At 40.1% G+C, this 13,319-nt stretch overlaps 1 protein-coding gene across 2 annotated transcripts in view; it reads right to left on the minus strand.

The window, feature by feature from the left end:
- Nucleotides 1-9,246: 9,246 nt before the first annotated feature.
- Nucleotides 9,247-13,319, minus strand: part of kcnh1a (potassium voltage-gated channel, subfamily H (eag-related), member 1a) — a 67,738-nt gene continuing 63,665 nt past the window's right edge. For both annotated transcript variants that reach the window (XM_049600979.1, XM_049600980.1), the window contains one exon: nt 9,247-10,978. In XM_049600979.1, the coding sequence (XP_049456936.1) occupies nt 10,109-10,978 (870 nt within the window). In that variant the 3' untranslated portion in view covers nt 9,247-10,108. The remainder of the gene's footprint in view (nt 10,979-13,319) is intronic.

The raw sequence follows: 13,319 nt of genomic DNA on the forward strand, positions 1-13,319 counted from the left end.
GTATTCCTCATCTCTGATAAACATAAGTAATAAGAGGAAACAACCTTTTGTTTTCTTGTGATAACGGGCCGATTATTTCGTCACCTTGAGATATAAGAAAGCTAGTTTCCCCCAAACTGCTTTAAATTAAAGTTTGCAAGCTTCTCGGCTTCTGTTCTTGTGACATTTTATATACTAAACAATTGATAATTCAGAAAATAATTGTCAGATGAACCAAAAATGGAAATAATCTTCATGTGCAGATCTATTTAAAGGTCTGGTTTAGGCTGTCCCACGTAGATGCTGAGCTGGAGGACCTGATGCAATTGGAGAAAAGCTTTTAAATAAAGTTTGACTAATGAATATAAACACCTCTTGGTGATAAGTTGCTTGTCTTAAAAGCTTTTGAATTAACTTTCAGTTCACCGATCACAGTAAATAATTTACTTTACTGTAATCCAGTAGGGGATGACTGGTGTCACCCGTTTCAAAAGACAAACTCTGTGTTCCAGGGTGTAACAGGAAGCTGCTTTAAAAAGCTGATCTGTGCTCTTTTTGTGTCTTTTGAGCTTTGACAGCTTTGTGATGTGGCAAAAAAAACAATCTGATCCTCTTACTATTCACAGTGCACTGTAAGAAAGGCAAACAGCTTCAGGGTACGGCTTCCACAGAGATTAGTTTAAGAATGAGTGAATTTTTAAATCAGAGGTGTCATCGCTGACTGATTCATCGTTAACATAAAACTCTCACGTTGCCTTTGGTCGTTCATTGTCATGCTGAAACAATCAACTCTTCCCAAGGTTTGAATGTTCAGGTTTTCAATCAGTGATCTTTTTTTCATCTGCAGAAGGTGTTAACAATTAACAGCTGCCTTTATTAACAGTCATATACTTACATCTCAACAGTGTTTCACTTTATTCTTGAGCTTCCCGTTTATTAGACCTTCATCAGAGTATACACGAGGCAACAATGGATAGGCTGGTAAAGTCACCAATCTCAGTCCAATCACTGGCTGTATGCAATACACCTGTGTGCAACCCTGGTAGTAGGAGCTCCACCTCCTGGAAAAATTCTGGGTGTTTCTCAAAGTCAAGGATCCTTCCTTGGTAGGATGAGTCCTTCCAAGGAAGGATCCTATCCTGTCCCCAGGTGTATGTCATTAACCCTCAGCAGACTGAGGGGGTTTCAGGGTGCTGTGGTAATTTTGCCACTCTCTAATGTTGTTGTACAATTGAACAAATATAAGCAGTATCTTCAGAGTCACGTGACTTTTAGGGAGACTATATTTCTGGATTATACTTTAAAAAAACAAAGAGGTAGGCTAAATGAATCATGTCATTTTAAAAAGGTCAATATTCAGCAGTGGACACATTGGAAAATGTAAATTATGAGTATTTTTTTTCATGCTTGTATGTTAAAAACTCGTGGAGACATTTATCCAAATAAATGACGTATTTATCTACATCCTGCCAAGCTCCGCTGGCGCAGGTTTTATTGAAGAAGCTCTGCCTTCACTTACAGCAAATTTTGTGCAAAGCATTGTGGGGATTCTTTACCCGCGAAGGATCCACACATGGATCCTTGAAATTTCTCTGAAAGAAGGACTCAGTCCCTCACGAAACTCAGAAAGATCCTTGACATTGGAACAGTCCTTCGGCAGGGGTCGATGACGTAGCATCCTTCAAATCCAGCCGTTTAAGGGTCCTTCCGTGACTTCAAGACACACCCTCAGTCCTTTGTGAAACTCGGAAGGATCCTTGACATTGGAACAGTCCTTCAGTGGGGGTCGATCACGTAGCGTCTTTTAAATCCGGCCGTTTAAGGGTCCTTCCTTGACTTTGAGAAACACCCTCAGTCTTTCGTGAAACTCGGAAGGATCCTTGACATTGGAACAGTCCTTCAGTGGGGGTCGATGACGTAGCATCCTTCAAAATCGTCTGTTTGAGGATCCTTCTTTGACTTTGAGAAACACCCAGTGGTTCAGTTTTTTGTTGAGCTTTCGGTTTAGTAGACATTCATCAGAGCAATGGACAGGCTGGTAAAAGTAACCAGTCTCAGTCTAATCACTGGCTGTATGCAACACACCTGTGCTTAACCCTGGTGGTTTGTCAACGTCAAGGATCCTTCCTTGGTAGGATGAGTCCGTCTTTATTTAGCCATCTTAGTTAAGAGTTTTCTGTCAACCCCAGAGTCACACATCTTGAATAAATATCTTACTAGTGGATTTACATCCTGGATAGATCTATTTTAAAACATCAAAAAGATAGCTTCTCACTTTAGCCAGGTAGACTGTATTGTGCCGAAAGCTGCTCTAAAGATTTAATTCCTTTATCCCCAAACATTTGTCCAAATTGAAGGTCTAATAGACCAAAAGCTCAACAATAAAGTGACACATTGCATAGATGTACATGTGCAGAAATCTTTCTCTACCAGTCTGGACTTATCGATGTTTGCAGCACCTTGCCAAGACCAAGCTGGGCGGAGCGGTGGTTACTCTACAATAAAAGCAGAGTCTAATCTGGACTCTGTTGTTTGAGGTGAGCCTCGGGTGTTTTCATTAGTTGATGTCTCTTCTCAGGATTATCACATCTGTGACACTAAGTAGGATCAATTTGAGTGGGGGGTCAGCAAGGAATCCTCTTAAATGAGCACAAGACGGTGAGGTTTATCTGACGTAAGAAGATCAGCAGGAGAATACACCTGCTGAGTTACACTCTCTCAGTAAAGTGCCCTCGTCACTGGCGGGGGAGCTGAAACACAAGGACTGACAGATGAATAGATGCTACACGGTGCCATGCTTTCCCCCACAGAGAGAACACACTGGGTCCAGTATGTATAAAATATTTATTATGAATAGTACAGTATGTCACAGTTCATAACAAAGAGTTCCCATTGTGCTTGAAATAGGTACATTTCTCTTCACTCGTGAACATAGAGGCATGTGCATATTACATAAACCATACACCAAACTTTTGTCTTCCTTAAGAATCTAAACATTGCAATATAATCTGTGCATATATATGTTTATATGTGTGTAGGGTTTTATAACTAGGCAGCTTTCTAGAGCTGACCACAAAAATAGTTCTGTGTTCAAATCATTTCAAAGGAGTAATTTGGATATTTCTCACTGCAGGCCAGGAAAAGGGAGTACGGGGCAATATAATGAAGGCACAGTGTTGCATGCTTCTCAGTAGCAATCAAAGGTAATGACTTTAATACTATTAGGGTAATGAAGTGGTAGTGCAGTACTGTAAAAAGTCCGTTTCACTTGGTGGCTTTGAGGTCTTTCCATATTTCTCTCACCGTTTTGTTTATAAATGTTACAGCACAGAACTACATATTGCTTTCAAGGATCTTGTCTCTGAGTTTTAGAGTGCACCCAACATCCCGTTTTAGTAACACATATTTATGGTGTTGGTAAAAGATTCAGCCTCTTGAATCAGGCGTAGGTGAAAGCACTCTCCACATGCCATATCTTTGTGGTCGGGCTGCATTCAAACACAAAAAATTAGATTTTTAGCTAAAACAGATTTGATCTTTTTTACTGATTTTATTAGGAAAAATCAGTCCGATCTGGTTCTGTACATTAAAGAAAATTTACAGTGTAAATATAAACAATAAAAGAATACAGGCAATCAAAATGAAAGTTTAAAATAAACGTTACAAATATTACCAGGTCTGTCATTCATCTGCGTCGTCGGTGAAGCCAAACTTTATTTGGGCTCAAATGAAAAATTACATCATCAGTAACTGCAAAGAAAACAATTCATTTGTCATCTGTTTAAGAAAAATATTATATCCAGTGTGGGTTTAGTGTGGGCAAATGACGTTAATAAGAATAAAAATGACGGTGAGCACCTCATTGTTGTTTAAAAGTCAGAGCAGGGTAGAGTGTTTCATTTGTGTTCATGAAGCTCAGTGTACGTTCTATCAGGAAGACTGTCTTCATGCTATCCCACTCCCACCACTTCCATCAATCAGCTGATTCTCAGTGTTCCCTCTCCTGGTCAGCTAATCAAACTTTGCCACAGTCTTCTTCGGCCATTCATGTTGCTGCTGCCAAACTTTAAATCTCTTTTCCTCTCTGCTCCTGCCAGCTGTCATTTTAGGCAGAATCAAAAGCTCATTCCTCTTCACATTCAGATCCTCAGCTCCCTCTTCATCTCATCTCATCACCACCACCAAGGTCTAGACTCCATACGGGGGGGATCCCTAATCTACCATGTCTCTACCATCCTCTTGAAATAGTATATAACATCACAGTGGACTTCTCGCATTTCTCATACTTATGTGCACATGTAAATAAAAAATATTCATTATTTTCTCTCAGAACGAGGCTCTCCTGATTGAAATTTCTTTTAAACAGTTGTGTAACATTCAAAGATGTGCACCTTTAACTCCACATAATGGGACTTAAAATGTAATCTCGAGCTGTCATGCATACTAAAGCTCACAATCTAGCTGGTGTTTTTTTTTTAAAAAAAAAAGAAAAAGCATCAACTCACTTTCTACACTCTCTTCTCTCTGAGAGAAACAATTTAAAACAAACTTACTGGCCCTACAAAGTCATAACTTATTATTATGAGGAAATAGTTCGACATTTTGGTGTTTATTCACTTTCCTTTTCAGTATTAGATGAGAAAATCGATGCCACAGCTAGAGCCAGAGGTCAATTAGCTCAGCTTATCTTAGCTTAGTTTAGCATAAAGACTGGGAGCAGGGGGAAACTGCTAGCCTAGCTCTGTCCACAGTTCAAAAAACACATACCGGCACAGTGAAACCTTAACTTGTTTTAACACAAATGTGTTGATGAATGAGCTTTAGATATGCTGATATGTGCTTTTAAGCTATGTTTCCCTCTGCTTACAGTCTTTATGCTAGGCTAAGTTAAGCTAGTCAACTCCTGGCTCTACCTCTGTAGTTTATGTACAGACATGGGAGTGGTCTCGATCCTCTCATCTCCACAAAGCGAATAAGTACATAACCTAAAATGTCAAACTATACTTTTAAATTGTCCTAAATACTTTGATCTTTGCACTTCGCACGTAACTGCTCAACCCTTACTTGTACGCATCAGTCTGTTTGAGCATGTATGTGACGTGAAGCTAAATTAGGGCTTTAAACCTGCGCAATTATTACAAATGTTTCCCAATTTAAAAACAAAAACATTTAAGAGGTACTTTGTCTGTCCAGAATTACTATATATTGCAATACTATGATACTTGTTTTTTCAAAGTCTGTAGAAGGGTGTGTGGTGACATTTTTAAGACACAAAGCTTGGATGCAAACACAGCAGTAAACATTTTACCTGCATCACTTCATTAGATTTGTCCTGCGGTGATATATCTACCAAATTTTTAGGACACCATTATGTAAAATTTCTAAGGACAGATTATCACAAGCCTTTCTCACAGGACTTTGACATTGTATTTGATTAATAATTTTAATAGGAAAAGAAGTTTCAGCCTAGTTTTATGCCAATAAAATGAAATGTATCAGTAATACCGTAAATCACCCGGCTTGTCTCAATCATAATAACTGGAGAAAAGTAATATTAATATAATCACTTTTCGCCACATTTGTTAAATGTTAGAACTTCGAAAGGCTGTGTCTGCCATCACATTATTTCTATGCTCTGTCTTTATAGCGTGACTAAATTCCTCAGAGACAGTGTCGGACCTTCTTTTTGCCTCCCTCTGATTTCTGAACTCGTGTGTGAGTTGTAGCTTTACCAATTCTCTGTGATACAAAAGTCATAGCATGATGATTTTAGTGCTTTTCCCTCTCTAAGATCAAAACTGAACGCAGACCCACAACGACACACAAACACTGGCTCTAAACCAAATGAGTTCTCACTTCTGTGATGACATGTCCATTTATATTTAAGCAAGCTGAATTTTTGATGGACACAGAGCCACAGAATGTGTCAGAGAAAAAAAACCCAGCGCCTTTTTCCTCTCAGCTGTGTCCGGCTGAGCTTGTCTTTTGTCTTGATGAGAGAAAAAGGCATGCAGGGAACATAAATTATCCATATGAATAATAAATAATATAGAACGATGGTTATTTTTCGCCACGTGAAAGACTGTATACTTCAGACCAGCCAAGCTCCTGACTGTGACTGGCAATTAATTTATTCTGGATTTCATAAAACTACAAAAACAGTTTGCTGGTTTCAAAAATGAGTCATATTTACTGAATATTATTAGACTTTCTTCCATTATTCATATTTTTTTAAAAAGCCTCAACTGACGTTTCAGCACGAAATTCGACTGTCATAGCTAAATATGCATAATTATTGCTCAATTACTGACACCCTGCTTGACTTGATGTTTGATGTGTCTTTTTCTGTGGACTTATTTGGGTTCTGAATGAATGATTTCAGCACATTTCCTCCCTCTGTTACTGTTGTCTCCTCTCTGTTTTGTTTCCAATATAGTACACTGATTCATTTACAGAGATTTATTTTGGTTAATAATATAAGTTAGGATGACTCCTTCCATCAGTTTAATAATTTAGCCGTGGGGCAAGAAGGATTGTTGGTATAACGTTGGAAACATTCATCGAAAATAATTTCAAACATCTATTTTGCTATTGTCTAAGTTTGTTGCTCTGTAAATTACATTTTTCCTTTGAGGTGAAATTGTGTTTGAATGTAAAACATAAAATACAGTTTAAAGAGAAAGTCATGACACTTACCAAAGATACTGTCTACTTGTTCCTGAACTTTATCTTACTATATCTTACTATATAATGACGAAAACGCTGTGTGTGTGTCTGTTCCACGTTTTTCTCCTCACTGACTTGGTCAATCCATGTGAAATTTGGCACAGTGGTAGAGGGTCATGGGAGGATGCGAAAGAAGCAATATTACATCAATTGGCCAAAGGGGGGCGCTATAGCAACCAATTGAAATTGCAAACTTTGAATGGGCATATCTCATGCCCCGTATGTGGTAGAGACATGAAACTTTGCACAGAGATGCCTCTCCTCATGAGGAACACATTTGCCTCAAGAACCCATAACTTCCGCTTATATAGATTTTCCACCATTTTGAATTTTTTGAAAAACACTTCAAATCGATCTCTTCCTAGGAAGTTTGAGCGATCTGCATGAAACTGGGTGAACATAATCTAGGGACCAATATCTAAAGTTCCCTCTTGGCAAAAGTTGGAAAACTTCCTAAAACTGAGCTTCTATAAGGCAATGAATATTGCGGAGGGCGTGGCTCATCACATAAAGGTGTAGAACATCTCAAGGGTTTCACCCATCACCACGCAACTTTGTAGGCATATGACCACACATAATCTGAGGGGACCCCTCCATTATTGACCCCATCAAACAAAATGGGGGCGCTAGAGAGCTCATTTCTTATCTAGGCCTAACCGCCATATGGATTTTTACTAAACTTGGTATGTAGAACAGGATGCCTCAAGGTGACTGGAGAAATTTAACTCTAATTGGCAACTGGGTGGCGCTATAACAACAGAAAAATGCTTCAAAATGGCTAAAATGCGACCGATTGCTGTGGCTCCCCCTGTGGACCAATGTTGGGGTTTTTTTTTCTAATTTTTGGTATGACTAAGTCATGGTATGGTATGCTGTACTCAATGGGTATGGGCTAGTTTTGGTTAACAATATAATTTAGGATGAATCCTTCCATCAGTTTAATAATTTAGCCATGGGGCAAGAAAGATTGTTGTTATAATGTTGGAAACAATACTCTAAAATAATTTTAAACATCTTCTTAACATCTTATTTTGACTGGATTATTCTGAGTTCACATGCAATCAGGGAGACAGCAAACCACATATCACTTTTGGTGACCAGAGCAGGGTGGCGAAATTAGGGAAGGAAAAGAGGAGAGAATACCAACAATGACAACAGTAGATGGCATTGCCGTTCAGAGTTGAGATATTCTAACTTGTTGCTGCCCTCTGTGAAGGAATTTACAACCAGATGTGACATAGCTCCTGCACGGGCGATCTGGACAATTACTGGACATTACTAGAAAATCTACATAAAATAATAAACAGTACATAATATAATCTGATATATTTCATTCCACTCTTTCTAAACAATATCGCAACATATCATCAAGTGTATTTCATTTTACTTTCCTGCCATTTTGTTGGACTGTTTATGTGTTTATTTTTCCTGCCGATTTCCATGTGAACGCAACATTACTCTGCCCACGTCTGGTGTGTTTTAGTTTATTCATACATAATAATTTTGTGTGATTTATATACCATAAAACTTCAATTAAAAGCCTAGTCCCAATTTAACACCCAGTCCCTTTTACTAGCCCGGTGTAGCTACACATTTTTGACAAATAAAGGCCTGTCTCAATTAGAGGCCTGGTCTGGTCACAGAGCAGTTCATTTTTATATAAGTTCTTTGGATGTATAAAACCAGGTTGTTGGCTACCCACCTGAGCTCGGTTAGATTCATTTCACTCAAACCATGAGCACTAGAGAAGACTGCATTTCATTTAGATTTACTGGCATGGTAAATAAAAGAGACGGGCAAAAACAGTGGTGACTCCCTACGTCTGAAGCTGTCAGAATATGTGTCCATTCCTCAACTTATTCATATTCCATTGGTCTGTAAGGATCCCCTGATTGAAAGAGTCAAAAGGGTTTATCATCAAAAATAATCCTATTGTTTTAACAGGATAAAGTGGTGTCGTGTCGTTATGCCGGGGGCCGTAAAATCTAAATCTTTTTCTCCTTAAGCATGGGTGCTCTGTATTAATTAATTAAAAATGTCTGCTTATCTACAGTGTAAGCACGTGGTTGTTGATGGTCATCTCCCAGTTTGAATGCACACTGGGGACATGTTAAGTTATTGGAAACCAGAAGCAAGTAGATTTTCCTGTTGGAATATTGTCCCAAAATAAAGCAAAGCAAGTCCTGAAAGAGATTATCTGCCTTGCAAACACTAAGCCTCAACATTTTTCATCTTTGTCCCTTCCTAATAGTCGACTTGTACCTTGGATGATGTTTTATTTTCCTCGTGTGAATGTGACGACAGACAGACACATTAAATCATGCATACTAACTGGTGTAACAAATGTAAAAACTGTACCTCAAAATCATCACTAAAATAGGTTTCAGTGACCACGTAGGCCTGTATACATGAACAAACCTGCACTTTTAAGTTTTATTTAAATTATAAATACATTTCATTTTAAGAAATACTGTGCAAAAGGGCATTCATCACTACTGGTATGTTCTAGACAGTTTTAAATAAAGTAAGGGCTGCAGCCATTATCATCTGGATCACCTGATTATGCATCACCAAAGCTAAAAATGCACGGCTCGCGTACAATATATATGTATCATGTGTGACTGCAGTGTCTCTACATGAGAATAACAACTATAGATATCAGAGAAGATGGATGTCTTGCTCACTGCCGCCTTTTCATCAGGCCCATCTATCCATGGTTTATGGGAATTATAAGCTCTGATGAAAGATGCTGGGCCAGAGTAATGTGTTGTATTATTCATAATAACCCTGGCAGTTGATATAATAAGAAGACTTCATCAATTGCTTGAGGAAATCACTCTGAGACTGTTTCGACATCTGGAAGGACTGTCATGGTGAACTAATGCAAACGACTCACTGTGTGGCCTCAATCAAAAATGCACCATCTGCCATTGGAGACACACGTCTATTATATGTGACATGCAAAGAATCTCATACAAATGATTCAATAACAAACCACTGGGACATGCTGCTTCTATTCTCTTCCCAACAGAGACACGACTGTGTTCTTCTGTCAGTCTCAAAATCGAGATAAAATCAAACGGCTCGAGCTATTTTTCCACTAAAGTCTGATGGAAAAATAAATCAAACTTATGTACAAACATAGAGCTGTCAGTGTTTTTGTAACCTCTGAGTGTTCAGTGTTACGACAACAAAATCTGCGCTACGACCTCGACTTCTCAACATGACGTTCCCTTGCTAACTGACAGCTACACCCCTACGATAAAGGCAGTGCCTCTTAAAGAGTGCACTGTTGCCTAATCTAAATGGTGTGGCCAGTGCAGCCTCAGCTATCCAAGTAATCTGGATACTACTGGATTCCAGCTGAGTTCACAGTAAACCTGATGTGTTAAACTTGCATCTTTCAAGAGAAGATGTCCTCTTTGTCAAGTTCTGGTGATGCAGGTCTAGAAACGTCAAAAAGGGGCTGCGGAGAGCCAGAGCTCAATCTCCTGGCTTTGAGGAGTTGAAGTGCTTCTGTGAGTTGAGCCTCCAGGCCGGACATTCGAACGTTCAGGTTCTTGAGGTCGTCCTTCAGCTCCAGCTTGAGCTCCTGAAGCGAGGCCTGGAGTGACTGCTCTGGGATGGGGTAGAAGGGGTGCCTGGTCTCCGGAGGCTGGACAGGACTGCGGTCCTGCGGCGTCATGCGGAACTCGCCCACTTTGTCCAGGCGCAGGTCACTTTTGGTGATACCGCTGTCACATGAGTCTGTCTTCTTTAGAGACATCTGTGACTCGTGCACCTTGGTCCGTTCAGGTAAAGTCTCCATGGATTCGGCTTTTGACACTTTGTTCCAGTTGTCGGCTTTGGCCATGGACTCCTTGAAGCGACCCCAGCCTTTGACTTTGACTGGTTCAGCCGCTCGGCCTCCTACAATAGAAACAGGAGCCGGCACCTGTAGCTTCGCCTTGTCTGTGGGTGTACAGTTGGGGGTTGCTGAGGATGAAGGCGTTGAAGGTGAGGGTGTTGCTGGGCTTTCTGTCACTGTGATGATGCTGGTGGTTGTGACTGCTGCTTTACCTATCATGATGTCGACGTACAAAGGGCCCTTCTCAACATCACGATCATCTAGTTCTGGCTTGTCAGTCACCAGGCGGGCTTCCTTCTGCTGTCGGAAGCGTTGGAAGAGTTTTCGTACCGGGTGATCTGGTGGCAAGTTCAGAGGGGCTTCATTCTTACGTCTCTGTCGCTCCTCTTCCTCTCGTTTCACATCACTGATCTTTCGGAACACGATCTACAAGAGAATTTAAAGTCCTCATGACTAAAAGCACAACACAAACAACAACACAAGCAGTGATACTGTAATGCCTCCTCTCAAAGTCAGTCTAAGTCTCTTAAAGTGAACAAATAATATAAAACCACATAAAAATAAGTTAGATGAACAGGTGTATCTTTCTGACTGATTGTACTGTTTGTGTGATGAAGACTGTCAATGTGTCAAATGTGTGTGCATTTGTAAATGTCACCTTTGAAGCGGCTATTCCCACGATACAGAGGGAAAGATCATATCATGCCTCTGGCTTCTCCATTAGACTTTTAACTTACCACACAGCTGCTAATGGAAAACTATGTTTTCAGCATTTGCATTAATACCCAGCAAACACTGGTTGGATGGTGACGTTGTGTCCCTCGCCAAAAAATGGTCCTGGCCAGATGCTAAAAAGTGCAATGTGGTTATGAGGTGGACAGCCAGATGGTGACATTGTTTCCACGTCCATTAATGGTCCAGTCAGACCCTCTATTACAAACCAGGAAATATTAATCATATTATTGCTATGAACAATGTAAATGCTGTTTTTTTTAACATAACAACATTGCATTGACTATTTGCTTGGCTGTGACATGGTTGTGATCAGATGGCCGTTCACTCCACATCGAAAGTCTACCATCATTTAACGCAAATTTGCCTTTCCCTTGGATAGCAAAGTCATGACCCACCCTACTCTCCCTCTGATTGGCTAGTACTTGCTGTGAGGATGTCTCACACCTTCGATATCCTATTAAACCCAGAGTCGCTTACTCAGCGCCCATTTTTTAAATCTGAAAAACATGTTTATGCCAGAAACCAATGAAAAAAGACGTCCTTTGACATTGGCATTATACAGGGCTGGTTGTCGTAATAGTTTAATAGTGCCCGGTGGCGTCAGGGGGAAATGTGGCGGGACAAGGAGGAAAGTAAAGGCGGCAAAAGTCCAACTGGGGCGGGTGGTGGATGGGTCCAACAAACACGGACACTTTCACCTGAGAGAGCAGTCTAAGATAGTAAAGCCAAACCCTGTTCTTTCTTCCTAAACCCAACCACGTGTTTTTGTTGTTTTGGAAAAAAAACGTCAATTCTGTGAAAACAGAGGTGTATTTTGAAAGAAGACAATGCATGTAACAGGCAAAACTTGACACGGTGTCCCAAAACATCAACAACCAACGCACCAAGGGTACCTTTCACGTGGAAAGTCCACGACCAAACGTTGGTATGTGACGAGGTCGGAGTGAGAATGTATTGTCAAAACCCACACATACAGAGGAAGCTGATGTGGATAAATGCGTCAAGCTCAAGACTTTCACCCAGTTGACCGGTGTTCAAGTCACGTTACACATAACGTTGTGGACTTCGGCACAGCTGTCAATTTGGAACTCTTTCTGAACCATAATGAGACGTCTTGATTCGACATTGAAACAACAGTCATTCAACATCTCAATGTATGCTTGGTAGTTGTAGCTTTGCAGTTTTCTTTCTGAACTTTGGATCGATGTCGATCGATGAAACTTGGTCTTGTCTCTTAAAAAATGACCCGAAATCATCAATTAAAGGCTAAATAAAAGTCATATTCTATAGTTAAATGTTCTGGGGTAGTTTTTGTCCCTTTTTTAGCATTTAACAACTACATCTCCCATGTATAATGTAATGAGTCTTAAGTGCAACACACACTGCCGCCATACGCAGCACGTCAAAATGCCCGCCTCCATTATATTCTATGAACAAACCCACACTGGCGCCGGCCAACATGCCGCGCCGCTCTGCTTCAGCCCACTCCTCTATTTCCAGTGCGGCCAGCGCTGCGAGGAAGGCCTGCTGCCGTGCCCTTTCAAAAAACCTCACGGAAGCTATAGTTGCTGAATGCAAAAGAAATGACTGCTATGCATGACGGTTCATTCTTGATCTTGGAAACACCAGGTCAACAAAACAATCACAACTCAAGGTTCACTTACTAGATTTTTGCAGAGCTTTTCACAGTATCACATGGGCTTCAAGATTGTGTGACAGTATTGCAGTACCTGAGATCAGTCTTCATCTTGAGACTGGTCTGGAGACCACTTCTAGAAGGTCTCATCTCAGATTAGACTGCATTTTTACTCAGTCTTGTATCATTGTCAGACGAAGGGGACTTGGGATTTTATTTCACGACCGGTCAAGACTACAGCTAATTAATTTATCAAGATATTTCTCCTGGTACAATGATACGTACACATATAGATACAGAATATGGCAATGAAAGAAGTGAATGAGAAATCTTTTTTTTTTTTTTATGGGAATGTTTTAGATAGAGGTTTGTTTTCTGTTTTATCCTAAGTGTATC

Source organism: Epinephelus fuscoguttatus, linkage group LG16 (assembly GCF_011397635.1).
Source record: "Epinephelus fuscoguttatus linkage group LG16, E.fuscoguttatus.final_Chr_v1".
Classification (NCBI taxonomy): Eukaryota; Metazoa; Chordata; class Actinopteri; order Perciformes; family Serranidae; genus Epinephelus; species Epinephelus fuscoguttatus.